The sequence below is a fragment of the Oncorhynchus clarkii genome, chromosome 20 (genome assembly GCF_045791955.1).
Source record: "Oncorhynchus clarkii lewisi isolate Uvic-CL-2024 chromosome 20, UVic_Ocla_1.0, whole genome shotgun sequence".
Classification (NCBI taxonomy): Eukaryota; Metazoa; Chordata; class Actinopteri; order Salmoniformes; family Salmonidae; genus Oncorhynchus; species Oncorhynchus clarkii.
In genome coordinates, this window is record NC_092166.1 from 32,063,820 (window position 1) to 32,089,655 (window position 25,836).

The 25,836-nt window shown below is 43.0% G+C and overlaps 2 protein-coding genes across 5 annotated transcripts; one reads left to right on the forward strand and one right to left on the reverse strand.

The window, feature by feature from the left end:
• Positions 1-406: 406 nt before the first annotated feature.
• LOC139376222 (transmembrane protein 69-like) lies at positions 407-5,298 on the reverse strand. 3 transcript variants are annotated; one of them, XM_071118533.1, is made up of 4 exons: positions 4,949-5,298; positions 4,637-4,685; positions 3,725-4,466; positions 407-1,669 (listed from the first exon to the last, which is right to left on the reverse strand). In XM_071118533.1, exons 2-3 carry the CDS (start codon positions 4,676-4,678, stop codon positions 3,729-3,731), a joined length of 780 nt encoding a protein of 259 aa, XP_070974634.1. In that variant the 5' UTR covers positions 4,679-4,685; positions 4,949-5,298; the 3' UTR covers positions 407-1,669; positions 3,725-3,728. The 3 variants fall into 3 exon arrangements, with proteins under 3 accessions (XP_070974634.1, XP_070974635.1, XP_070974633.1); XM_071118534.1 differs by having other exon boundaries at positions 1,648-1,666; XM_071118532.1 differs by lacking the exon at positions 407-1,669 and having other exon boundaries at positions 3,550-4,466.
• LOC139376220 (vasculin-like protein 1) lies at positions 5,263-22,349 on the forward strand. 2 transcript variants are annotated; one of them, XM_071118530.1, is made up of 11 exons: positions 5,263-5,449; positions 7,031-8,504; positions 8,588-8,702; positions 9,496-9,625; positions 9,767-10,110; positions 17,654-17,729; positions 17,854-18,212; positions 20,439-20,600; positions 20,798-20,928; positions 21,016-21,118; positions 21,829-22,349. In XM_071118530.1, exons 3-11 carry the CDS (start codon positions 8,643-8,645, stop codon positions 22,000-22,002), a joined length of 1,539 nt encoding a protein of 512 aa, XP_070974631.1. In that variant the 5' UTR covers positions 5,263-5,449; positions 7,031-8,504; positions 8,588-8,642; the 3' UTR covers positions 22,003-22,349. The 2 variants fall into 2 exon arrangements, with proteins under 2 accessions (XP_070974631.1, XP_070974632.1); XM_071118531.1 differs by having other exon boundaries at positions 20,442-20,600.
• The last annotated feature ends 3,487 nt before the right edge of the window (positions 22,350-25,836 follow it).

The following is a 25,836-nucleotide window of genomic DNA, read 5'->3' on the forward strand; positions in this document are numbered from 1 at the left end:
CTATCAACAGCACTTTCAGTCTTAGGCAATAACAAACAGAATGCAGATATGGAGGGATATTGCAAACTAGGCATTTGTTGCTTCTCTTATGACCAAGTGCTACTACATGCAGAATTATCATGTGTTAACTATGGTTGTGACCTGCATGTTGGTAAGCAAGCAGGCAGCAATGCAGGCTTTTGGTTCCAGCATCTTTGGGCCAGGCCCTTATTGCTGCCGATTGTGATGTTTCACTTGAACACTAAAGGCAATGCTGCCGTCTAGTGGTGTTGATATGATTAGACGTTTGGTATTTGCTTAGTAGGCCTAGTCATTAAACTCAAGACCGTCGGTCCAGAAAAGTATGCGGAAGTTGCCTGCAGCAAGTAACTAGCTAACTAGAGAAATTGAGGACGACTAGCAAGAAACTGTGCAGGTTGGTGTATTATATTTTCTTTGTGAAGAAAATGTTACATTTCAGCATTTTCGATTGTCATGATTTTCCATTCAAATAATAAAATGATCTGACCCCATCTCTCACATACCCGCAGAAATGTAGCGCGCCTGCTAAATTATGTTTGCTTTATAGGAAAGATGTTGTCATGAGCCGATTTACAGTTATAACCAGATCAGATGGTGGTGATGATATAAAGACAATGGACTTTTTGGTGTATGATACATGCAGTTATATGCATGACTTTAACTTTAAAGGAGATAAGAATCCAAAAACACAGTTGAAGACAAAAGCAACAGGCAGAACAGCAGGAGAAAATATTTGGCACTTGAATCATTATGATGGTGTTTGTTATCATATACCAGCATGTTACATATATGTATGTATATGTTTGAGATTGTGTCATGTTTCTTGTACTCTTCTCCCTAGAGCCAGATGTGTCTGCTTGGAGAGTCCAGTAGTAAGTGTGTACAGTCTGTGACACCACCCCTGTCTCTGTCCTGGTGACAGAGACCCCTGGGAGCAGGGTCTGCGGTGGCGGTGACATATCTGCAGCTGGTGTGACGACCCAGTCCCCTGAGCAGGCACTGTTTGTGTCGGACCGCATCCTGGCCCAGATGAATAAGATGCGTCTCCGGGAAGACTTCTGTGACGTCAGGCTACTGCTAGGAGGCCGGGTGTTCAGTGTCCATAAGCTGGACCTGGCTGCCAGCAGCCCCTACTTTTCTGCTCTGTTCTCTGGATGGATGAGCGAGGCGGACAAGGAGGAGGTCCAGATCCTGGGGGTGGAGGCACAGATGTTTGAGGTCCTGCTGGAGTTCATATACACAGCTTCGTCCTGTCATGAAATGTACCATTTACTGAGTGTGTAGTGTACAGTAGTGTTCATACACAAAACAGTATATAATACAGATTTCTTTGTGTTTCTTTGAACTGAATCCGTCTAGGCACGATTCATGTGACGGTGGAGAACATGCAGGAGCTGATGGTGGCAGCAGACATGCTGAAGCTGAGTGAGGTGGTGTCTATCTGTGGAGAGTTCCTCAAGAGCCACATGGACCTGTCCAACTGTGTGGGGTAACACCAGTTCCTGGAGCAGATCGCCTGCATGGACGTGCTGGAGTTAACTGAGAACTACGTCCATGCACACTTTCTGGAGGTACTACACAGTATTTTTCTTCCTCCATCTGTCTGTCTTCAGATGATCTCTTTCCCCTTCCATCTCATTCCAATCTGCTGAGTGTGTGTAACAAAAAAAGTGAATAGCCTTGCACCAACAAACAAAAATCACATTCGGAACATCTGACCTTTAGGTGTGTGTGTGTGTTGGATGAGTTCTGGGGCCTGTCCAAGGACCAGCTGGTGAAGCTGCTGCGGAGCGAGGAGTTGCGGATCGAAGATAAGTACCAGGTATTCACGGCAGCCATGGACTGGGTCCTTCAGGACGTGGCCAAGAGGAAGAAACGTGGTGGAGGTGCTGTACCCAGTCAGGTTCCCCCTGCTCTCCCCACAGAGACTCTTCAAGTACATAGGTGATGAGATGGAATGATACTCCTGATTTGTCAAGCAGGATCTTTCTTATTTTTTACTTATTCATCAAGAAATCCTCATTTATTTCTTGCACCATTAAAATACCCCCCAATCTTCATTGTTGCCCTGCTGATTATTGAAATTATAACAGTGTCCAAGTCTTTCTTTTGGGATTTTTTTTAAAAGAGTCTATGGACAAGATACTGACATCACCATGATGTCTCCTCACTACTGTGTTTCTGCAGGTGGTTTGGTTGGATCAGAGATTGGGAAGACGATGGAGCCACATCAAAGACGAGTCCTCGAGTTCATTGTCAACATAGCCTTCACCAGCAATGTGTTTTAACATTTGAACAGCAGTGGCAGAATGCTGCAGGAGAATCGAATTCTGTTATTTCCCATATTGTACTCATATAGCCAATAGATGCGACTTCCCATATTGTACTCATATAGCCAATAGGTGCGACTCTGAATACTTTTTTCATCACCTCACAGAGCATGAACACAAAGCCTTTTTCTAGCTAGAACAGTTTGGTCTTTGCAAAATACAAGGCAAATCACTTTCTGTGGTCTTGCAGGGGAATTGATGGATTTCAGAATGTTTGGATTGTTCTGTTATTTTGGATAGTTTATTGCTTTTATGTAACTGAACTAGAAGTTCATTGTACACAGACAAACAGATGACTGGGAGACTGCCAACAGGGAGACTGTTGATTCAACTGAGCTAGCAAGACTGCAGTACCTACTCCGTCAGTTACATGGCAGACCTGTCTGTCTCCATCACTCAGTCATATACTTCCTGCTCCGTTTCAGAGGTGTGCCATTGTTTCTGGAGGGTAAATAGCTTTCATTGTTTACTGTACTTTCTCTGCTAATTTGTGTGGACTTAAACATTGGTACTTTCAGGACCATTACGTTTTTACATAAGTGTAAAGGATTGTTTGTCCGTTTTTGAGAATGGGATAGCTGTCTGTCACTGATATCCTGTCAATTGTTTCAACCTGTGCACTTTGAGTGTCACATTTAAAATTAACACCAAAACTATTAACTTACATGGGAGTTGTCCATTATCCATGTCGACTGAAGGTAGACTGACTGCTAGTGCGATGGGCTTCATGTGTCTACACGGAGTTGTATTAAAACCTTGTACTGCACTTGATGACAGAAGCAGAAGCTACTACGAGCAAAATGTTACTTGTGGTCCTCATGTCAAACTGTTATGGTTGGAAATGCTAACCTTACAGTAGCATTCTGCTGTGCTTACGGCATTTGTTAAACGATCACTAAAAGTTGATGTTTTAAGCTGCAATTACTCTAGTACAACCGTTGCACTCAGTATTTGTTTAATATGGCTCATTGACCGAAATGCAGCCATATAACACCACTGTAAATATCAGTGCCTTTTTAGTCAGTACACGGTAGTCACCATTTTAAAACACTGAGGAATGTCCCCTTGGTTGGAATGAGCTTGCATCACCTTCATTTCAGCAGCGGCACTAGATTACAACGTGAAATTGTATTTCACCACTCACCTGTTGAGGTACAGAAGTGTCTAAGTAGCACATTGATTAAAAGGAAATCCAGTGAACATTTATTTTATTGGAAAGGTTTGTTGCGTCGCACCATTTCCATTTTTTTTTTTTAAATGTTGTTTTCTCCCTGTTTGCTCCTACTGAACAAATCCCACAATGGTCAGTTCCACTGTTCACAATGAGAGAATTTAGCTTTCAAGTGCTAACTTGAATATCCCTTAGTAATTACCTAGTCAATTCTCTTGTGCCTTGATCTTCTTCTCCGGGCACATCTTCTGCAATGTCAGTGTGGCCACCAGGGAAAAGGTAGCCACCAGAGTGAGTATGGTTCTCATGGCTTTGAACCAGCCGGGGTAACCAGGCAGCAGTGTGAGGTCATAGTGCAGGGCCAGGCCCAGCCCCATGATGACCACAAGGGCTCCCTCTGTGATGTTGTCTCTGCAGAGCAGAGCCAGCCAGGCCAGCAGTGAGGGCACCACACTGTTGCCAAGGTTCATCCAATCGGGCTGGGCAGGGCTCCCCTCAGGCAGGGCAAAGCCCCAGCGGGCCCCACCCAGGAAGGACACGATTGAAGCCCCGTAGACCACCTGGGCGTAGGCCACCTCAGGGAGGTAGGACTGGGTCACAGCCATCAGGAGGGGGGCACCCAGGAATGGAAGGAGGCCGGAGAAGCCGAGGTACAAAGCAGGCTTGGGCGCATAGGCCAGGGCTTTCATGCTGAGGCGCTGTTGGTTCTCCTGTCTTCTCCCAGGGGCCGTGGGCACGGGGTGACCCTGGCAGAGCAAAGAGGCAGAGAAGCTCAGGGACCTGAGGCTCAGAAGCCTGGAGGAGGCTAGTCTCGGGAACAGTAGTGATGTTGCCGTAGGAACTTGTGGAGACAACAAGGGGTTGGAACTGGTGTAAAAACATTCCCTCTTCACCATGCAGCTGGACCCACTGAGTACCCACTGCAGAGATCGCCATGATGGACCCTGAGAATAAAGACAGTTGCAAATGCATTTCTCAGTAGGGTTTTACATGATCTGTGCCTCTATCCTGGTACAGAGAACCCAGATGTTTTTGGCTATTTGTTCCAGATCAAATGGACAAAAGATAGACCAATATTATGGCGTCACATAACTGATGTAATGTGTATTCTTACCACACAGGGATTGAAGTGCCTTTTCAATGCAAATGAGAACATTTTCAATCTAAAAGGAAAAGAGGCGCATGCACATTTTAGAACATAAGGAATGTAAAGCCAGTTTCACATGTGATTGGCATACGTTAATACGCATTTCGTAATGCCATATTTTACAAAATCAAGTTGGTTTAGTTAGTTAGCTGTTGGTTAGCTTTGACCTCTTCAGCATTAGCTAACGCGTTAGCTACCCAAAATAATAGATGTGTTATAAACAAAAGCCTTTGCAAATGTAATTTTATAACGTTTAGAAATATATATGATCCGTTTTACCCTTGATCTTCACGCGGTACAGTCCACTTAAAAGTTAGCCATAGCAGGGGTGTGTGTGTAAGGTCGTTTTCTCGATTCACAGTGTCTGGCGAAAGTTCGATGTCCACAAGGTTTGATTAATAGAGCGCCTGTGAGCTAGTGAGTAGCGTTCAATATCACAAATATGTAGCTAGTATTTTGTTTTTGTACTAGTTAGTGTAAACGGACAATTTCGATGTAACTCTAGTTTGTTTCTAAGCTGCATCACCCTTTTTATTTGTTTTACTTTTTTCCACGCTCCTGTTCAGTTTGAAACACACCAAGCAACGCGCCAGGCTGCAATATTATTTTAAAGAACTTGAACGTACGCTGCGCGAACGCGCTCCAAAAACCCAAACAAACACCAGAACGCCTCTTCATCTAGAGGCACATAACAGGAAGAAAGTATTTCAATGCTAATCATCGATGGAATATTACGTCTAAATATATTTTGTATAATATTTATTGATGAACATCTTGCAGGTATGTTTTGGCATCATCATATCAAATATAGCAAGCTAACTAGCTAACATGCGAATCCCCGTGTGGGCTAAAGGTAGCCATTTTGAAACCGTCTTGTTTCAACGAAGGTCTGTTTACCTCTATTTGCAGAAATGTGACAGCAATATTATAAACAATTTAAGTTACTCTGTTGCATAACTATATGGTATGTCTTTAATAGTAGTTCGGGACTGAGTAGTAGTTGTGCAAGCTAATGTAGCTAGCTAACATTAGATATTTAGCTAGCTAGTTGACTTGCTAGCTTCTAACGTTTCTGTAGCTCGCTAACAACTTGGTGAACGTTACAAAAAGTTTCAAGGGAACTAACTAGCTAATTATTTAGCAGTGATCAACGTTTTTGCTTTCAGAATCGGACCAAATCAGTTGTCAACTCGCTGTCAAGAATTTAGATCTTGTCGACACATGTTAATTAAGACACTCCATTGCTTCAAGTCAAAAGTCACTCCAGTGATTGTGAATTGGTGCATCACTGAATGTGGTCTTCACAGCCGGCAGTGCTTCATCAATGGCTCTCAAGCAATTTTACTTTGCAATTCGAGTAATAACTTGGTCCACTTAATACACCATGGAAGCCATTGGGCAGTATATCACAGTGCTATACAGGATGTTTATTGATTTGTCTTCAGGAAGTACTGCAGCCTCGGTCACTCATGATGACATGCTGTGGTTCGTAGGACTTAGCTAGCAGTTTAGAACACAGTTACTCACTGTGCCTTATTTAGATTAGGAGCTGAGTGTTTAGGTCTAGAGTATTTTTAGACTGGTATACATATTTGATCAAAGCTTACATTTCTATAAGGGAGAAATCTGAGTATAACATTGATTGTGTGTGTTTTTTTTAGCACCATTGCAACATGCTTGCTTTCTGTTTGTGGGTTTATCAAAGATGCTCTGGGAGCAAGTTTCATCAAATTTGACATGCAATAACTTAGCTATCAAACTCCAGGCAGAATTCTGCCTTCTCCCAACAGCTCTCAGCCATTAGCTTCACCCACAACTGCCTCGTGAACTACAATCCCTACACTATTTTAACATTTAGAAACGTCAATAATCATCACTTGCGATATGGCTTTCAAAACATTCTCTTTCATCAGCGAGAAAGAATCCTTCAATAAAAAAATATACTTACTGTAGGAGGTTTGCACAGATCCATACAGCTATGGGTGCCTCCATCCAACGAAGCTACACTTTTCCGAGTTATGCTTACACACAGGTGTTCTGCGCTGTAACATGGAGATATGGTAGTGTGGGAACACTAACCCTATCAAGGTGTGTATCAATTGAACCTTTTTGTTTTTAGAAAATTATTTCTAGCTGATATGAAAGATATGGTCCTTACCCTTCCGAAACCATACTGCAAGCGATGCATGTTAATGTTCAGACCGAGCGTCTGGGCTAGTACACTGTGCAGTAAACATGACTACAGAAATGTATAGGCTTAGGCGATGGCCATATGCATTACAACCTTACCGGTGTGCCTGAGATTCAAAAGTATTTGTTGTCGGTTTCTGAACTTACGCTATTTCTGTTTTCTTTTTGCAGGTTGGGTCTGCGGAAGTTGCAGGTTGGGTCTGCAGAAGTGCATGTGAAAGCAACACTACAAGAGGATTGAAAATACTTGGATTAACTGCATAGCACCTGTCTTTTGTGTTGTGAAAAGCTTAGAATCTTCAACAAAATGATTACGTTGACAAATTATCTGTGACATTCTCCATATGTTCCTACGCTTTCTTTTGCTTTGAAGGAAGACATTTGTGTTTTTCACTTGAGGTTCCCTCGTTTATGGGAAATTGTATTTTTATATTTCAACAAAGGAGTCCCAGGTGTGTTGTGACACAGGGCACTGTGCTTGTAAGAGATTGCTGTTATATCGTCTAAAAGCTCACTCATCTATGAAATCTGAACTATTGCACTCTCCTCCTGCAACCGCACAACCACGGATTATTCTACCGGCAGTTAACAGATACAGATATAATAAGACGGATGAAGAAAGCAACAGGTCTAACCAGCCATTTAGGCACCATTGTCTTTAGCATGCACTGAAAAACAGCATTATAATGCATTGTTCTGCAGTATCAAAATTTCACTGACCTCGATTGAAGATGTCAGAAATTTAACAGTGGATTCTGCCTTTACTGTCATGTGACTTTAATACTAGACACTTTTTTTCCCCCTTCAACCCTGGGCAGCCTTTTCACCAGTTTAATGAGGTGAGCTGTGGTTTTCAGTGACCATTGGAATAAAAAAATACTTTCTCTGAATCAATTTATTTTCTGCATATGTTTGGGTAGAGCTTAAAATGACTCTGTAAAAGGTGAGTCTTGGTCTAAGAGCTGGCACTCATAGTGGCGGGAGAAGAGCTAGAACCTCCTTCCACCCCTCTTCTGATGTTATTGTGGAACTTTCCTGTTCACATTGACCGGGATCAATACCCCAGAGTGTCAAATCTCACCAGACAACCTGCAGCTGCCTCTCCCATTGGACAATTCACCTTCCAATCTACTGAGCCCGTCAATCAGAACCTTCAGTTTCACAACAAAGATCAAGCTGACTTTGTGTCTCTGCCCCTGACAAAGAATCCTACCTGCTTCAGTAGAGTGATCAGGAAGAATTGGGGTGGGGGGGTGGTGGTAACGGCGCTCCCCAAAAAACTGTCACACGCAACTTCCCCAGCTCAAACCACGTGTTAAAATTGTTTGGGAAGTCCACAACCATCAAATCCCCTCCAGGGTAACGAACCCTTGAATCAACCCCAGGCCTCTGGATCACCATTCCAGATCATCTCAGAACCCTGTGACCCGTCTCGCAACACTTCACCCTGGACGACAGGGTCTGCATCTGGGGAAAGGGGCTGTTCTGTCCTGGAGGAGGAAGGCTCGGCAGTGGGGTGCTGCTCCCCATCACACACTCTGAGTCTAAGACCAGTGGTGTGCCTGTGAGCGGGCCAGAGAGAATAAGCCCACAGAGGAGGGAGAGACTGGGAGGAGAAGAGGACTTCAGAGCCAAAGACTCTGGGGTAATAATGATAAGTTTTATGCAACAATGTGTTGTTTCTTTTTTCCCAAAGTTCAAGATTTCTTATTCATTTTTCTCTGTCAGATCTTTGCAATGAGGTTTGATGCCTCGATCCACTGACTGGAGACACTGGACCTAAATGGCGCAGCATGACTTTGTCCCTGCCTGGCTTAACTTCTCCACGCCCCAGCCTGCCAAGGTGAGCTCCTGTGTGTGTGTACCTGCGGGCGTGCAGCCAGGCCGATCGTGGGCAGACTGACTGCCATCAGCACAGGGTTCAGGAAAGATACTGTGTGTACTCAGGGGAAACAGACAGGAGAAACGCAAGTAAGTGGCATCGAATCAGTGAATACTGTGTACCAGAGATATTTGTTCCTCAACGAGTGGCTATCTTCCAGGCTCTGTGATAGAAATGTGTTTTCTTAGTGTGGTAAGTGAAAGCACTAGAAAAGGAAAGATAAATGTGCGTGTAAGTGTGAAAGGCAGGAGAGCTCGGTGTGGTGTTGTCTTGCTCTTGGAGCTACTAGACACAGGGTTGAGATTCAGCTCTGTAAGCTAAATGAGATTGGTGTTTTTGTACTCTAAGCAAGAGCTTGGCGTAGCCCGGGTGTAGCCTATACAAGGTGACTTTCAGGGTGTACCAGCCAAATTACTTGTCTGTGGTGTGTACACAGACCTCAACCTTGGTCAGTGGCAGTACAGTAAGATCAATCTGATAGTGGTGACTAATGGACTACACCAAGTTATTACATAAACACCAAACCTAAGCTGCTTAAGGTCTACGTTACTGTATATTACATAGATATGTGTATTATGTTTCCGTGTGATATTCTGCTGCTAACGAAATCAGATAAGATGTGTAGAGTTTGGTGTGGGAGATGGCTTCCTGTTTCCCTCCCCTGAAAGTGTGTGTGTGTGTGGAGATACTAGAGGACTAGAGTTATTATCTGGGAACAGATGGATTTTACTTCACTGACTTTTTTTATGTCCAGTCCCCTGCAGCCAGCCTCGAGAAGCATGGCAACCCCCATCACCACCGGGACAGCCGTGCTGCTGTGAGCCGCCGCAGACACAACTCCTCCGACGGCTTCTTCAACAACGGGCCCCTGCACTCCCCCGCAGGTAACCCTGATGATCCTAACCCCCTGTGCGCCCCCAAAAACGTATTTTCACCTCTAGTATGTTGACAGCTCGCGTATAAGAGCAGTGTTTGTTTTGTGTTCCATAGTATTAACCCGTCTATGTTCCTGTCTGGGTCTGTAGGTGATGGGTGGCAGCAGCCTTCTCTCCTCCTAAGGCATGACTCTGTGGACTCTGGGGTGGCAAAGGGGGGGCATGGTGGCCTGGCGGGTGTGCCCTGCTGGAAGGAGGCTCCTCCCACATGGCACGGGGCACCAAGGGGGGTGCAGGACGGGCACCACCACCAGGGGCGCCACACCAAACGCACCGGGCCCGGAGGAGGGGACAGGGACAGGCAGGGGGGGCACAGGCAGCGCAACGGCACCTTCCATCCCCGCAAGGGCGCCCCCGGGACCCCCTACCAGGACAAGTTCCCCAATGAGGAACGCAGCGGGGAGGACAAGCTGAAATTTGTGGAAGAGGACTTTGTGAGTAGTAATCTCATTCTCGAACCCCTCTGAACACCCTGTATCATTTTAAGCAAAGTTAGCAAAGGCATTACAGGAGCTACATGTAGAATTTTTGCTTTGTAATTTCAGAAAATGCCCATAATATATCTGCAGTAATAGTTGAATGATAGTGTTTCACAATATTTTCACGGTAAAATCATATTATGATAAAGGAGCCTTCCCATTATGTCAAATGGAAAGCTGCACCCTCACTCTCTTCCATCAGTGTTACTCAGAGGCATGGTCATCTCCTCACAAGCAGAATCAACAATGGCAAACTTGAACAGTAGAAATGGTTCTGCATTATGTGGTTTCAAAAATATTTTTGTTGTGCAAAACAAGCAATGTGTAGGGCAGGGGTGTTCAACTGCCAAAATATATATACAGTACCAAAAAAGTGTTAAACAAATCTAAATGTATTTGATATTCTTCAAAGTGGCCACACTTCGCCTTGATGACAGCTTTGCACACTCTTGGCATTCTCTCAACCAGCTTCACCTGGAATGCTTTTCCAACAGTATTGAAGGAGTTCCCACATATGCTGAGCACTTCTTGGCTGCTTTTCCTTCACTCTGCGGTCTAACTCATCCCAAACAATTTCAATTGGGTTGAGGTTGGGTAACTCTCCTTCTTGGTCAAATAGCCCTTACACCGCCTGGAGGTGTGTTGGGTCATTGTCCTGTTGAAAAACAAACGATACTCCCACTAAGTGCAAACCAGATGGGATGGCGTATCACTGCAGAATGCTGTGGTAGCCATGCTGGTTAAGTGTGCCTTGAATTCTAAATAAATAACAGTGTCACCAGCAAAGCACCCCAACACCATCACACCTCATTCTCCATGCTTCACGGTGTGAACCACACATGCAGAGATAATCCGTTCACCTACTCTGTCTCACAAATACACGGTGGTTGGAACCAAAAATCTCAAATTTCTACTGTCCATTACTTGTGTTTCTTGGCCCAAGCAAGTCTCTTCTTCTTATTGGTGTCCTTTAGTAGTGGTTTCTTTTCAGCAATTCGTCCATGAAGGGCTGATTCACGCAGTCTGCTCTGAACAGTTGATATGTGAAATGTCTGTTACTTGAAGTATTTATTTGGGCTGCAATCTGAGGTGCAGTTATTTGCCGATTTCTCAGGCTGGTAACTCTAATGAACTTATCCTCTGCAGCAGAGGTAACTCTGGGTCTTCCTTTCCTGTGGCGGTCCTCATGAGAGCCAGTTTCATCATAGCGCTTGATGGTTTTTGCGACTGGACTTGAAGAAACTTTAAAAGTTCTTGACATTTTCCGGATTGACTGACCTTCATTTCTTAAAGTAATGATGGACTGTCGTTTCTCTTTGCTTATTTGAGCTTTTCATGTAATAATATGGACTTGGTATTTTACCAAATATGGCTATCCTCTGTAAACCACCCCTACCTTGTCACAACACAAGTGATTGGCTCAAACGCATTAAGAATAAATATATTCCACAAATTAACTGTTAACAAGGCACACCTGTTAATTGAAATGCATTCCAAGTGACTACCTCATGAAGCTGGTTGAGAGAATGCGAAGAGTGTGCAAAGCTGTCATCAGGGCAAAAGGGTGGCTACTTTGAAGAATATAAAATATATTTGGATTTGTTCAACACTTTTTTGGTTACTACATGATTCCATACGTATTATTTCATAGTTTAGATGTCTTCACTATTATGTTTCAATGTAAAAAATAGTAAAAAAAAATAAAGAAAAACCCTGGAATGAGTAGGTGTGTCAAAACCTTTGACTAGTACTGTATATATTATATACATTTTTATATATTTATTTTATTTCAATGTTTTTATGAATATCACTAGAAACAACAGAATAAATTAATTTGGAATTACATACCTACAGTATGAAAGAAAATAATATATTTCTAATGATGTCAACTTTATTTCTCAACTCCTAATATTGAGAAGATTACACTCATTGCAGCAAATTTAACTCACTGGAGTTAATTACACTCACAGGAGAATCTCGATTTGAAAAAGCACCCGCAAATAGGCTACCAGTGCGGCAAGTAGATGTGCAGGGGTATGAGGTAGCTATGTACATATAGGTAGGGGTAAAGTGACTAGGCAACAGGACTAGGCAACAACTCATAGACTGAGCTCTAGCAGAAGTGTATGTGGAGCAGTGCAGTGTATTCAGACCCCTTGACCTTTTCCAATTTATTTATTTTTTAATACATTTGCAAACATTTCTACAAACCTGTTTTCGCTTTGGCGTTCTGGGTTATTGTGTGTAGATTGAGGCTTTTTCTATATTTTTTTATCCAATTTTATAAAGCTGTAACTTAAATGTGGGAAAAGTCAAGGGGTCTGAATAGTTTCCAAATGCACGGTAGCTGCAGCATAGAGTCTCTTCAGAAAGTTTTCACACCCCTTAACTTTTTCCACATTTTGTTATGTTACAGCCTGATTTTAAAATATATTCAAATGAGATTTTGTGACACTGGCCTACACACAATACTCTATAACGTCAAAGTGCAATTCTGTTTTTAGACACTTTTAAAAATTTGTAAAAAATGAAAAGCTGAAATTACTTGAGTCAATAAGTATTCAAGCCATTTGTTATGGCACGCCTAAATAAATTCAGGAGTAAATACAGTGAGGGATACAAATATTTGATCCCCTGCTGATTTTGTAAGTTTGCCCACTGACAAAGAAATGGTTAGTCTATAATTTTAATGGTAGGTTTATTTGAACAGTGAAAGCCAGAATAACAACAACAAAAATCCAGGAAAACGCATGTCAAAAATGTTATACATTTATTTGCATTTTAATGAGGGAAATAAGTATTTGACCCCTCTGCAAAATATGACTTAGTACTTGGTGGCAAAACCCTTGTTGGCAATCACAGAGGTCATACGTTTCTCGTAGTTTGCACACATCTCAGGAGGGATTTTGTCCCACTCCTCTTTGCAGATCTTCTCCACGTCATTAAGGTTTCGAGGCTGACGTTTGGCAACTCGAACCTTCAGCTCCCTCCACAGATCTTCTATGGGATTAAGGTCTGGAAACTGGCTAGGCCACTCCAGGACCTAAATGTGCTTCTTCTTGAGCCACTCCTTTGTTGCCTTGGCTGTGTGTTTTGGGTCCTTTTCATGCTGGAATACCCATCCACGACTCATTTTCAATGCCCTGGCTGAGGGAAGGAAGTTCTCACCCGAGATTTGACGGTACATGGCCCCGTCCATCGTCCCTTTGATGCGGTGAAGTTGTCCTGTTCCCTTAGCAGAAAAACACCCCCAAAGCATAATGTTTCCACCTCCATGTTTGACGGTGGGGATGGTGTTCTTGGGGTCATAGGCAGCATTCCTCCTCCTCCAAACACGTTGAGTTGATGCCAAAGAGCTCCATTTTGGTCTCATCTGACCACAACACTTTCACCCAGTTGTCCTCTGAATCATTCAGATGTTCATTGGAAAACTTCAGACGGGCATATATACAGTGCCTTGCGAAAGTATTTGGCCCCCTTGAACTTTGTGACCTTTTTCCACATTTCAGGCTTCAAACATAAAGATATAAAACTGTATTTTTTTGTGAAGAATCAACAACAAGTGGGACAGAATCATGAAGTGGAACGACATTTATTGGATATTTCAAACTTTTTTAACAAATCAAAAACTGAAAAATTGGGCGTGCAAAATTATTCAGCCCCTTTACTTTCAGTGCAGCAAACTCTCTCCAGAAGTTCAGTGAGGATCTCTGAATGATCCAATGTTGACCTAAATGACTAATGATGATAAATACAATCCACCTGTGTGTAATCAAGTCTCCGTATAAATGCACCTGCACTGTGATAGTCTCAGAGGTCCGTTAAAAGCGCAGAGAGCATCATGAAGAACAAGGAACACACCAGGCAGGTCCGAGATACTGTTGTGAAGAAGTTTAAAGCCGGATTTGGATACAAAAAGATTTCCCAAGCTTTAAACATCCCAAGGAGCACTGTGCAAGCGATAATATTGAAATGGAAGGAGTATCAGACCACTGCAAATCTACCAAGACCTGGTCGTCCCTCTAAACTTTCAGCTCATACAAGGAGAAGACTGATCAGAGATGCAGACAAGAGGCCCATGATCACTCTGGATGAACTGCAGAGATCTACAGCTGAGGTGGGAGACTCTGTCCATAGGACAACAATCAGTCGTATATTGCACGATATCTGGCCTTTATGGAAGAGTGGCAAGAAGAAAGCCATTTCTTAAAGATATCCATAAAAAGTGTTGTTTAAAGTTTGCCACAAGCCACCTGGGAGACACACCAAACATGTGGAAGAAGGTGCTCTGGTCAGATGAAACCAAAATTGAACTTTTTGGCAACAATGCAAAACGTTATGTTTGGCGTAAAAGCAACACAGCTGAACACACCATCCCCACTGTCAAACATGGTGGTGGCAGCATCATGGTTTGGGCCTGCTTTTCTTCAGCAGGGACAGGGAAGATGGTTAAAATTGATGGGAAGATGTATGGAGCCAAATACAGGACCATTCTGGAAGAAAACCTGATGGAGTCTGCAAAAGACCTGAGACTGGGACGGAGATTTGTCTTCCAACAAGACAATGATCCAAAACATAAAGCAAAATCTACAATGGAATGGTTCAAAAATAAACATATCCAGGTGTTAGAATGGCCAAGTCAAAGTCCAGACCTGAATCCAATCGAGAATCTGTGGAAAGAACTGAAAACTGCTGTTCACAAATGCTCTCCATCCAACCTCACTGAGCTCGAGCTGTTTTGCAAGGAGGAATGGGAAAAAATGTTGGTCTCCCGATATGCAAAACTGATAGAGACATACCCCAAGCGACTTACAGCTGTAATCGCAGCAAAAGGTGGCGCTACAAAGTATTAACTTAAGGGGGCTGAATAATTTTGCACGCCCAATTTTTCAGTTTTTGATTTGTTAAAAAAGTTTGAAATATCCAATAAATGTCGTTCCACTTCATGATTGTGTCCCACTTGTTGTTGATTCTTCACAAAAAATACAGTTTTATATCTTTATGTTTGAAGCCTGAAATGTGGCAAAAGGTCGCAAAGTTCAAGGGGGCCGAATACTTTCGCAAGGCACTGTATGTGCTTTCTTGAGCAGGGGGACCTTGCGGGCGCTGCAGGATTTCAGTCCTTCACGGCGCAGTGTTACCAATTGTTTTCTTGGTGACTATGGTCCCAGCTGCCTTGAGATCATTGACAAGATTCTCCTGTGTAGTTCTGGGCTGATTCCTCACCGTTCTCATGATCATTGCAACTCCACGCGGGGAGATCTTGCATGGAGCCCCAGGCCGAGGGAGATTGGCAATTTTTTTGTGTTTCTTCCATTTGCGAATAATCGCACCAACTGTTGTCACCTTCTCACCAAGCTGCTTGGCTATGGTCTTGTAGCCCATCCCAGCCTTGTGTAGGTCTACAATCTTGTCCCTGACATCCTTGGAGAGCTCTTTGGTTTTGGCTATGGTGGAGAGTTTGGAATCTGATTGATTGCTTCTGTAGACAGGTGTCTTTCATACAGGTAACAAACTGAGATTAGGAGCACTCCCTTTAAGAGTGTGCTCCTAATCTCAGCTCGTTACCTGTATAAAAGACACCTGGGGGGCAGAAATCTCTCTGATTGAGAGGGGGTCAAATACTTATTTCCCTCTTTAAAATGCAAATCAATTTATAACATTTCTGACATGCGTTTTTATGGATTTTTGTTGTTGTTATTCTGTCCCTCACTGTTCAAGTAAACCTACCATTAAAATGATAGACTGATCATTTCTTTGTCAGTGGGCAAACGTACAAAATCAGCAGGGGATCAAATACTTTTTTCCCCTCACTGTATGTGCTTAACAAGTCACATAATAAGTTGCCTGGACTCACTCAGTGTACAATAATAGTGTTTAACATGATTTAATGAATGACTACCTCATCTCTGTACCCCACACATACAATTATCTGTAAGGTCCCTCAATCGAGCAGTGAATTTCAAACACAAATTTAACCACAAAGACCAGGGAGGTTTTCCAATGTTTTGCAAAGATTGGCACCTATTGGTAGATGGGTAAAAAAAAAAAAAAAGAAGACATTGAATATCCGTTTGAGTATGGTGAAGTTATCACTACAAAGATAAAGGTGTCCCAACTCAGAAAAGGTCAATGGTGACTTTAAAACAGTTTGTGTAATGGCTGTGATAGAAAACTGAGGATGGATCAGCAACATTGTACTTTCTCCACAATACTAACCTAAATGACTGAGGGAATGTGTGTAATCTTCATTTAACTAGGCAAGTCAGTTAAGAACAAATTATTATTTACAATGACGGCCAAACCCAGACGGCGCCACCCTATGGGACTCCCAATCACGGTCAGATGTAATACAGCCTGGATACGAACCAGGGACTGTAGTGACGCCTCTTGCACTGAGATGCAGTGCCTTAAACCGCTGCGCCACTCGGGAAAAGAAGGAAGCTTGTACAGAATACAAATATCCCAAAACATGCATCCTGTTTGCAACAAGGTACTGAAGTAAAAATGTGGCAAAGCAATTAACTTAATTTCCTGAATATAAAGTGTTTATGTTTGGGGGAAATCCAACACATCACTTCATATTTTCAAGTATGGTGGTGGCTGCATCATGTTATGGGTAGGCTTGTCATCGGCAAGGGCTAGGGAGTTTTTTTAGGATAAAAATACACGGAATAGAGCTAAGCACAGGCAAAATCCTAGAGGAAAACATGGTTCAGTCTGCTTTCCAAAAGACACTGGGAGACAAATTCATATTTCAGCAGGACAATAACCTAAAACACAAGGCCAATATACACTAGAGTTGCTTAGCAAGACGACATTAAATGTTCTTGAGTTGCGTAGTTACGGTTTGTAATTAAATCGGCTTGAAAATCTATGGCAAGACTTGAAAATGGCTGCCTAGCAATGATCAACAACCAACTTAAACTTTAAACTTGAATAGTTTAAAAATAATAATGTGCAAATATTGTACAATCCAGGTGTGCAAAGCTCTTAGATACTTACCCAGGTAGACTCACAGCTGTAATCGCTGCCAAAGGTAATTCTAACATGTATAGACTCGGGTGTGAATACTTTAAAAAATGAGATATTTCTGTATTCAATTTACAATAAATGTACAAACATTTCTACAAACATATTTTCGCTTTGTCATTATGGGGTATTGTGTGTATGTGGAAAAAAAGATTATGAATCCTTTTTGAGTTCTGGCTGTAAAACAAAGCATTTTAGAATAAGTCAAGAGGTATGAATACTTTCTGAAGGCACTGTATATGTGGTCAGTGTGTGTGTTGGTGTGAGTGTGTGGGTGGGTGGAGTCCAGAGTCAGTGAAAAAAGTTAGTTAAAAAGGGGGCCAATAGGCATAGTGACGTTGTGACCTAGGGGGGAAAATGTCTGGATTGGTACAGGTAAACATAAAACATCATGGCAAATATACAGTATATACAGACTTCAATATAATGAATAATAACAAATAATGTTTAATGTTTTTTCTCCCAGCCCTCCCTTAACCCTGAAACAACTGGAAAGTCTGGAAACCAGACGAGGCCAGTGGCTCCTCACGCTGGAGTATGGGGTAATCACTAATTGATTGATTTCGACATTAGAAAGCTGACATCAGTAACATCTTCAAAGTTCAGACCACTCCCTTATCTCCATGTCATTACCCTCTAACAAGTTGTTGCTTCCCTTATCTCCAGAGAACCCTCCTAGTGGAAAGCAGATGGTGTCTAAGATGCTGGTGATCAAGAAGGTTTCCAAAGAGGACCCAGGATGCACTGCGTTCTCTGCCAGCTTTGCCAGCTCCGGAGCCCCACCCATCAACAGCAGTAAAACCCTGCCCACCATTGCCAGTTCCACCCACTCTGTCTACAAGAACCTGGTGCCCAAGCCTGCCCTGGTGACCACCAAACCCCACCAGTGGAAGCCGAGTGGGAGGGACTCCATTAAGCCTGGCCTCCACTTGTCAGGACGAGACTCTGTCTTCACCAGTCCTGTGTCTGCAGCCAAACCCTATGCCTCTGCCACCCAGCTACAAAGCCACAACACCCCCAAAGAGGTGAGGGCAGCTCTGCAGACACCTAACACGCATGAATGGGTTCAGAGTGGATTCGGAAACTACTTTTTCCACATTTTGTTTTACGTTACAGCCTTATTCTGAAATTGATTAAATTAGCATTCCTGTAACATTATTTTGTTGACATCTTATTTGATCTGAGAAATTAAGCTAATTGATCACCCACTTTACATGTACAGTACATTCAGAAAGTATTCAGACTCCTTGACATTTTGTTACGTTACAGCCTTATTATAAAATGCATTAAATAGTTTTTTCCCGTCATCAATCTACACACAATACACCATAATGACAAAGTAAAACAGGTTTTATGAATTTTTTGCAAGTGTATTAAAAATAAAGAAAGTAAATATGAATTTACATAAGTATTCAGAACCTTTACTCAGTACTTTGTTGAAGCACCTTTGGCAGCGATTACAGCCTTGAGTCTTCTTTGGTATGATTCTACAATCTTGCCCCATCTGTATTGGGGAGTTTCTCCCATTCTTCTCTGCAGATCCTCTCAAGCTCTGTCAGATTGGATGGTGAGCGTATCTGCACAGCTATTTTCAGGTCTCTCCAGAGATGTTCAATCAGTTTCAATTCCGGACTCTGGCTGGGCCACTTAAGAACATTAAAGCCACTCCGGCATTGTCTTGGCGGTGTGCTTAGGGTCGTTGTCCTGTTGGAAGGTGAACCTCCACTCCAGTCTGAGGTCCTGAGCGCTCTGGAGCAGGTTTTCATTAAGGATTTCTCCGTTCACCTTTCCCTCGATCCTGACTAGTCTCCCAGTCCCTGCTGCTGAAAACCATCCCCCAAAGCATGATGCTGCCACCATGCTTCACCGTAGGTATGGTGCCAGGTTTCCTCCATAAGTGACACTTGGCATCCAGGCCAAAGAGTTCAATCTTGGTTTCATCAGACCAGCGAATCTTGTTTCATGTGTTCTGAGAGTCCTTTTGGTGAACTCCAAGCGGGCTGTAATGTGCCTTTGTGGTGGCCGTCAGGCCACTCTACCATAAAGACCTGATTGGTGGAGTGCTGCAGAGATGGTTGTTCTTCTGGAAGTTTCTCCCATCTCCACAGAAGAACTCTGGAGCTTTGTCAGAGTGACCATCGGGTTCTTGGTCACCTCCCTGACCAAGGCCCTTTTCCCCTGATTGCTCAGTTTGGCCGGGCTGGATCCCCCAAGCTGACAAGGTGAAAATCTGTCGTTCTGCCCCTGAACGAGGCAGTTAACCCACTGTTCCTAGGCCGTCATTGAAAATAAGAATGTGTTCTTAACTGACTTGCCTCGTTAAATAAAGGTATAAAAAAATAATTTTAAAAAATCGTCAAATCGCCGCCCAAAAAAACAGATTGTTGTTATGAAAACTTGAAACCGGCCCTAATTAATCGGCCATTCCGATTAATCGGTCGACCTCTAGTCTAGGAGCACGAGGACAGATGCAGAGCCTTGGTCTGACGCCATTAAAAGGTCATTTACCACCTTCACGAGTGCAGTCTCAGTGCTATGGGGTCTAAAACCAGACTGAAGCGTTTTGTATACATTGTTTTTCTTCAGGAAGGCAGTGAGTTGCTGCGCAACAGCTTTTTCAATTTTTTTGGAGAGGAATGGGAGATTCGGTATAAGCCGATCGTTTTTTATGTTTTCTAGGTCAAGGCTTGTTTTTTTCAAGAGAGGCTTTATTACTGGCACTTTTAGTGAGTTTGGTACACATCTGGTGGATAGGGAGCCCTTTATTATGTTCAACCTAGCAGGGCCAAGCACAGGAAGCAGCTCTTTCAGTAGTTTAGTTGGAATAGGGTCCAGTATGCAGCTTGAAGGTTTAGAGGCCATGATTATTTTCATGAATGTGTCGAAATGTAGGATTAAAAAACCTTGAGTGTCTCCAATCCTAGGTCCTGGTAGTGTTGTGCAGATTCAGAACAACTGAGCTTTGGAGAAAAATGCAGATTTGAAGAGGAGTAATTTGCTTTCCAATGATCATGATCATTTCGTCAAAGAATTTGAAAGCCATCCTCTCTTGGGGAATGCTGCTTTTTAATTAGCTTTGCGACGGTATCAAAAATACACTTTGGGTTGTTCTGGGGTCTGAATACTTTCTGAATGCACTGTAGCAGGCCATACAAATCCAGTCCTGGAGACTGAAAGGGAGAAAAAGTTCACATAACTGTTAGAAGCAAGGGCTAAGCATTCTCTTCTCTCTCTACATCTGTGTTGGATAGCAGCATCCCTACAGTACGACTCCTCCCATGGACATTGGCCCATCGTCGCGGCTAAAGCTGATGCGGCGCGGACCAGATCGGAAGAGTGATTTCCTGCGGACGCTGAAGGACGAGTGCACCGGAGACCTGACCTCCAGCAGCAGCCCTGGAACTCCTGGACAGGTACATAACGCCCCTAAAAAATGTCCAAGTGGGACAGAAAGGCCCAAAACTTTAAAAATCCAAGTGAAGGTAAATTCACAGGCTGACTGAGGAAAAGGAACCAGAGGCTCGGAATGTTACATGGTTCAGTTCATATGTAAGCAGAAGTGACCTGTTTTTATTACGGTGTCTTTTATTTGGTGTGAATGACTCCTCAGGGCGAGAGCAGCACCCCAGAGCCCAAAGCCTACCGCCAGGGAGTCTGCCATGAGAATGGCCTGTCTCACTCCCTCTCTCTCAGCAATTCAGACACTGATCACCTGTCTAGCTCCCTAGAGGCAGAACACAGGTAGGACTGACACACACACACACACACACACACACACACACACACACCCCATTAGTCTGCTAAGCAGTGTTTGCTGTTTTATTGTAGATTACTGAAAGCCATGGGCTGGCAGGAATACCCAGAAAATGATGACAGCTTCCTGCCCCTGACAGAGGATGAGCTCAGAGAGTTCCAGACTAAAACTGAACAGGTACGAGTTTGTGGCAGTCTTACATTATCATCAATATGTTATGTGCATCTTCAATGACCTTCTGTTATCAACTTCATAGGAAGTGGCATGTGGTTGTACAGAATGAAAACGGGGTTTTTAGGTAACCCAATTCCCGTTTATACCTGGCGCTAACATGCGTCCTTTGTCCTGATTTTGTCCATATTCTGATTGTGTAGATGGGTGTAGAGTAGCCAATCAAAATACATTGTGAACTGATTGTAATCAGATCTTTCTGACTACCCTCCAGAGGTAGTCAGGCACGGAATGTATCTGGATATCTTACAAGTGTAAAAAGATCTAGGTGGTGAAACCATTTAAATCATCATTATAGCGCCCAGTCAAATGATTGACAAGACAGAGAGAGTCAAGGCATAAATAATTGTCTAATTTTATGATTTATAAAATATTATTTTGAAACAATCTCTCAAATACTTTTTATACATGGAGTGACCAGGAAATCTGGTCACAGTGGACCGATAAGACACATTTTAATGCCATGTGTAAACGTAACAGAACTTGATCAGATAGTGAAAACCACATGTTAGCGCAAGGTGTAAAAAAGGCTCCTGTGTATGTGTTGTAGCCAACACTCCCATGTCGTATGGAAGAGTTGTCTGAAGCACATAGCATGAGAACCAGGTTAGTGTCTAGGTTCTTGTTTTGACTCAGGTGGTTCTTGTTCTTCCCAGCTGAAGAGAAACGGGGTCCTCCCCCGGGGCGCACGAGGCGTCACCCTCCACTTCACCCCCTGGAGGTGTGTGGCTGAGGCTCACCTAGAAGATGACGAGGGCTCAGAGTCTGAAACCAGCAGCAGCAGCCAGACCTCGGACGACGATGACGTCGGCGATTGCATCAAAACCTGACGAAGTGGCTTTAAGAAACAAACCCGACACACACACACACACCCCTCTTGTCTTCGTTTTCAGAACACCTGTTTCGACTTGATCTTGCACAAGCTACAACCAATCACATCCTAGTGGAGGGGGAAGTTTCAGCTTCCCCATGCGGAGGTCTTTTTCCCTGCGTTGCCTCCTTCACTGCACCTCCTCCCCCCTTCCCTTCCTCCTCGCTTTGTGGAACTGAGTGTTCGTCAAGAAAAGGGCAATGCACATCCGATTCTGCTTTAAACAGACTAACTCATCTCAGTGACACTGACGACATTAATGATATTAATAAAATTGGTTCCTGACACGGTGAGATGTTTCAATACGAATCCGGCCTTGCTTGGTGTTATGTGTTCCGATTGTTGTTTCTATGAACAAGTTGCTGGATTGCGTTAATGGTCAATCGCATCACATGGATCCAGCCACCCATAGATATACTAACCCTTTCTTCAATACAGTGTTAACCATGTTGCTTAACCTTCCAGGGGTCAAATCTGACCCGATGCCTGTGACACTCCTATCTTTCCCAGTTTCTCACCTGTCCCATAAATCAAATCTGGAAAATGGAACAAACGATGCAGACTGCGATTACCACTAAAACAGATGAAGTGCTCTATTCACTGTCGCAGCAGCGTTACCGATGGCACACTAGAAATGTAAAAGGTAGTTTTTCTGATTGAGCTGTCATTCAGCGTTTACCGTGAATGCAGTCTGCCAACGAGAGAACGTTGCCTTTTAAATGTCACATCACGCTTTAACACTGATTTTTCCCTACATGATCCGCCTCTGTTCCCTCTCAGCAAAGTGTTTCTCACCGAGCAAGAGCAAGGATATCTATTCCCATAGTAAGTAAGTAACCTTGGCTTGTGTGAATCGGAACGGCTCATATGAGCAGGAGCCTTTCTCCTGCTTCTGTAGCGTGATGCAGCTCGATGTACAAGTACACCCCCCCTGGACAGGACGCTAAGTCTTATTGCGGGGCCTTACCTACAATCTATCTCCTTAATGCTGAGTGCCAAGAGAAGATGCATGTAATTCATAGCCATACATCTATTCCATAGGCATACAAAATTCAATGTGTTCACAGTACACCACTGATCACTGCGAGGAGGAACTGAGGCATTCGTTTAAACTGTTTCAAGAGGTAGATATCTTCCTACCAAATTCCCATTTTAGTTACTTTACAATTCAAACAGAGATGATTCATTGATCAATTAGGTACTCTTTATTGATACTAAATATTACAAGTATGAAAAACAAAGCACAACCAGGTACACCATAGGAACATGACATATTTACAACTTGATCTGCATTAGAAGGATGTGATCAGGCAGTCACCAGGGCTTCACTGGCTGCACGGAGGAAGCATGAGAAAATAATCACACCACTGAATTCACTGACAATGACTTTGCCATTGCAATCACAAAGAGGCACATGCTATTGAATGTGGTGGTCTATTTAGTGCATTTAAAATTGGTCTAGTAGTAGTACATGTAGGTATTCCATGGTATTTACTGTCACTACCTGTGCAGTGGAAAATACAATCAATATATACCTTTCAACCTCCATTTTGTTAACATGAGTCTCCTGTTTCGCCTTTTTAAAGTCACTCCTTTACTAAGCTGTCTTCTGGTTTCCGCTGTTAAACGGTACGAATAGGTGTGTGTGTGTGTGTGGATTATAGGAGGAGGACTAGAGGTGTTATCTGGGAGCAGATATGTTCACGTCACTGACCTTTTTTTCAGACCAGGTGTGAGATGTCGGAGACTGAGGGGCCGTTTCTGTAGGTGGACCTGACTTGAATCTGAGTGAGGGGGTAGGACGCATAGTCATAGAATATGTTGTTTTAAAACACCAACCAACCAATAAACCTGCCTAAAATCCCACATTTTAGGCTTACCATAGGTGCAAACGTCCCACCGTTTTGAGAACTTCCACTCGGAGCTGGAAACGCTGAACCACCTGCCTGAATAAACAACCAATGAAAAGTGAAATCAAACTTCATGCTAGCGTATTGCATAAGCTCAAACCTAATTAAGAGAGCCTAAAAAGGTAAGGGGGCTAGAACTAGGTTAATCAATCTGGTTAGATCCCTCACCAGTGTCTCCTGCATCACAGCCTCTGCTGCAGCAGAGGCAGCCATCTTCTGTCCCACTGTGGCGTCTTCCACCTTCTCCTGGATCTCTGTCAGTAGATCCTTCAGCTCCACCGTTTCCTTCCTCTCTTCAACAGCTGCATCGGGCCCCTCTGCTTTTAACACCCCCTGATGCTTGGTTGGGAGACAAACAATGAAAGAGTGTTTGTTACAAGGAAGAAAACTACAATTTTCCAAGAATTAAACCATCTAAACAATTCCTTTTCATTCAAAATGAGAATCACTCATCACATTCACCTCCTCTGCTAGTTTGCTCTTGATGACCCTGGCGGAGTTGTTGAGGTGTTTGATGGCCTGGCTGTACTGGCAGTCAGAGCAGGGGGTGAGACCCAGCTGGTAGTGCATCTCGGCCTGGGCTCCCAGCAGCTGGTCCTCCTTACACTCTTTCCTTCAATAAAACACAAACTCAGGCTCTCAAACTGTTAAGTCGGTTTTGTAAACATCTATCCAACGGGTCAAGGTTATTATAGTAAACTGAAACAAACTAAATCTAATCATGAAGAAACAATTTAGTCACAACTATACTGAAACTATTATATTTGACTCCGAAACGAAGTAAAATCAAATAAAACCATCATGAATTAACTTCAGTTTTATATTTTTGGGGGGCAAAATGGGGGGGGGGGGGGGGGTTCAAGCTTTTTTTCAAAGAGGATATTCAATCTTCTGAATCTGGCAGGTCACATTCTTAATCTCTTCATTCAAAGAATATCATGGACACTCTTACTGACAGTTGTGGCTTCTTTGCGTGAGGTATTGTTGTCGACCTTCTAGACCTTTGTGCTGTTGTCTGTGCCCAATAATGTTTGTACCATGTTTTGTGTTGCTACCATGTTGTGTTGCTCCATGTTTTTATGTTGTGTTGCTACCATGCTGTGTTGTCATGTGTTGCTGCCTTGCTATGCTGTTGTCTTAGGTCTCTCTTTATGTAGTGTTTTGTTGTCTCTCTTGTCGTGATGTGTGTTTTGTCCTATATTTATATATATATATAAATATGTTTTTATCCCAGCCCCCGTCCCCGCAGGAGGCCTTTTGTCAGGCCGTCATTGTCAATAAGAATTTGTTCTTAACTGACTTGCCGAGATAAATGTTTTAAAAAAATGTAGATTGACTTTCAACCAGCAGGACCGTAGATATTGGGCATGTTTAAATGGTAAGGCTAAAGTAACCGACTGTAGACAGAAAGCCGAGGAGTGAAGTCAAGGGAGTTGCATCTGCAATAGCCAAAAGTTGGTCACTAATATGGTTTTCCAACAGCAAGGCTTAGATCAACGTGGCAGTGTTGCCATTGTTTATAAAAGGTTTTCTTCATAATGTTGAAATAAACATGTATCGTTCCCCCATAATCACACACTAACAAACTGAAATAAACAATTGTGTATATTGTACAATCAATTAGTGATAGATTCAAATAAATATTTGAGTCTCTATCTACTATATACATAAATTGCAGCAAATTGGTTTCAGTCATGTCTTTGGTCACATTTATTTGGGTCAAACAAAAACACCCTAATGATTGGTTGACAATAGAGCCTCCCACAATGCAGGCCATGGCAGCAGGATGAAGTTTAACCATAACTGCAGAAACTTGCAGTTCACTTGGGCACAAGTCAGACATTTTTTTCCCCCAGAATGCAACACATTTTGAAAGACGATGG

Bases quoted from the DNA above. Each gene is read 5' to 3' on its own strand.
- LOC139376222 (XM_071118533.1), bottom strand. From the start codon at position 4,678: ATGTTCTCATTTGCATTGAAAAGGCACTTCAATCCCTGTGTG. The intron at 4,467-4,636 runs GTAAGAATACAC...CTTTATTCTCAG, and splicing joins GGCACTTCAATCCCTGTGTG to GGTCCATCATGGCGATCTCT.
- LOC139376220 (XM_071118530.1), top strand. From the start codon at position 8,643: ATGGCGCAGCATGACTTTGTCCCTGCCTGGCTTAACTTCTCCACGCCC. The intron at 8,703-9,495 runs GTGAGCTCCTGT...TTTTATGTCCAG, and splicing joins CCACGCCCCAGCCTGCCAAG to TCCCCTGCAGCCAGCCTCGA. The intron at 10,111-17,653 runs GTGAGTAGTAAT...TTTTTCTCCCAG, and splicing joins AATTTGTGGAAGAGGACTTT to CCCTCCCTTAACCCTGAAAC.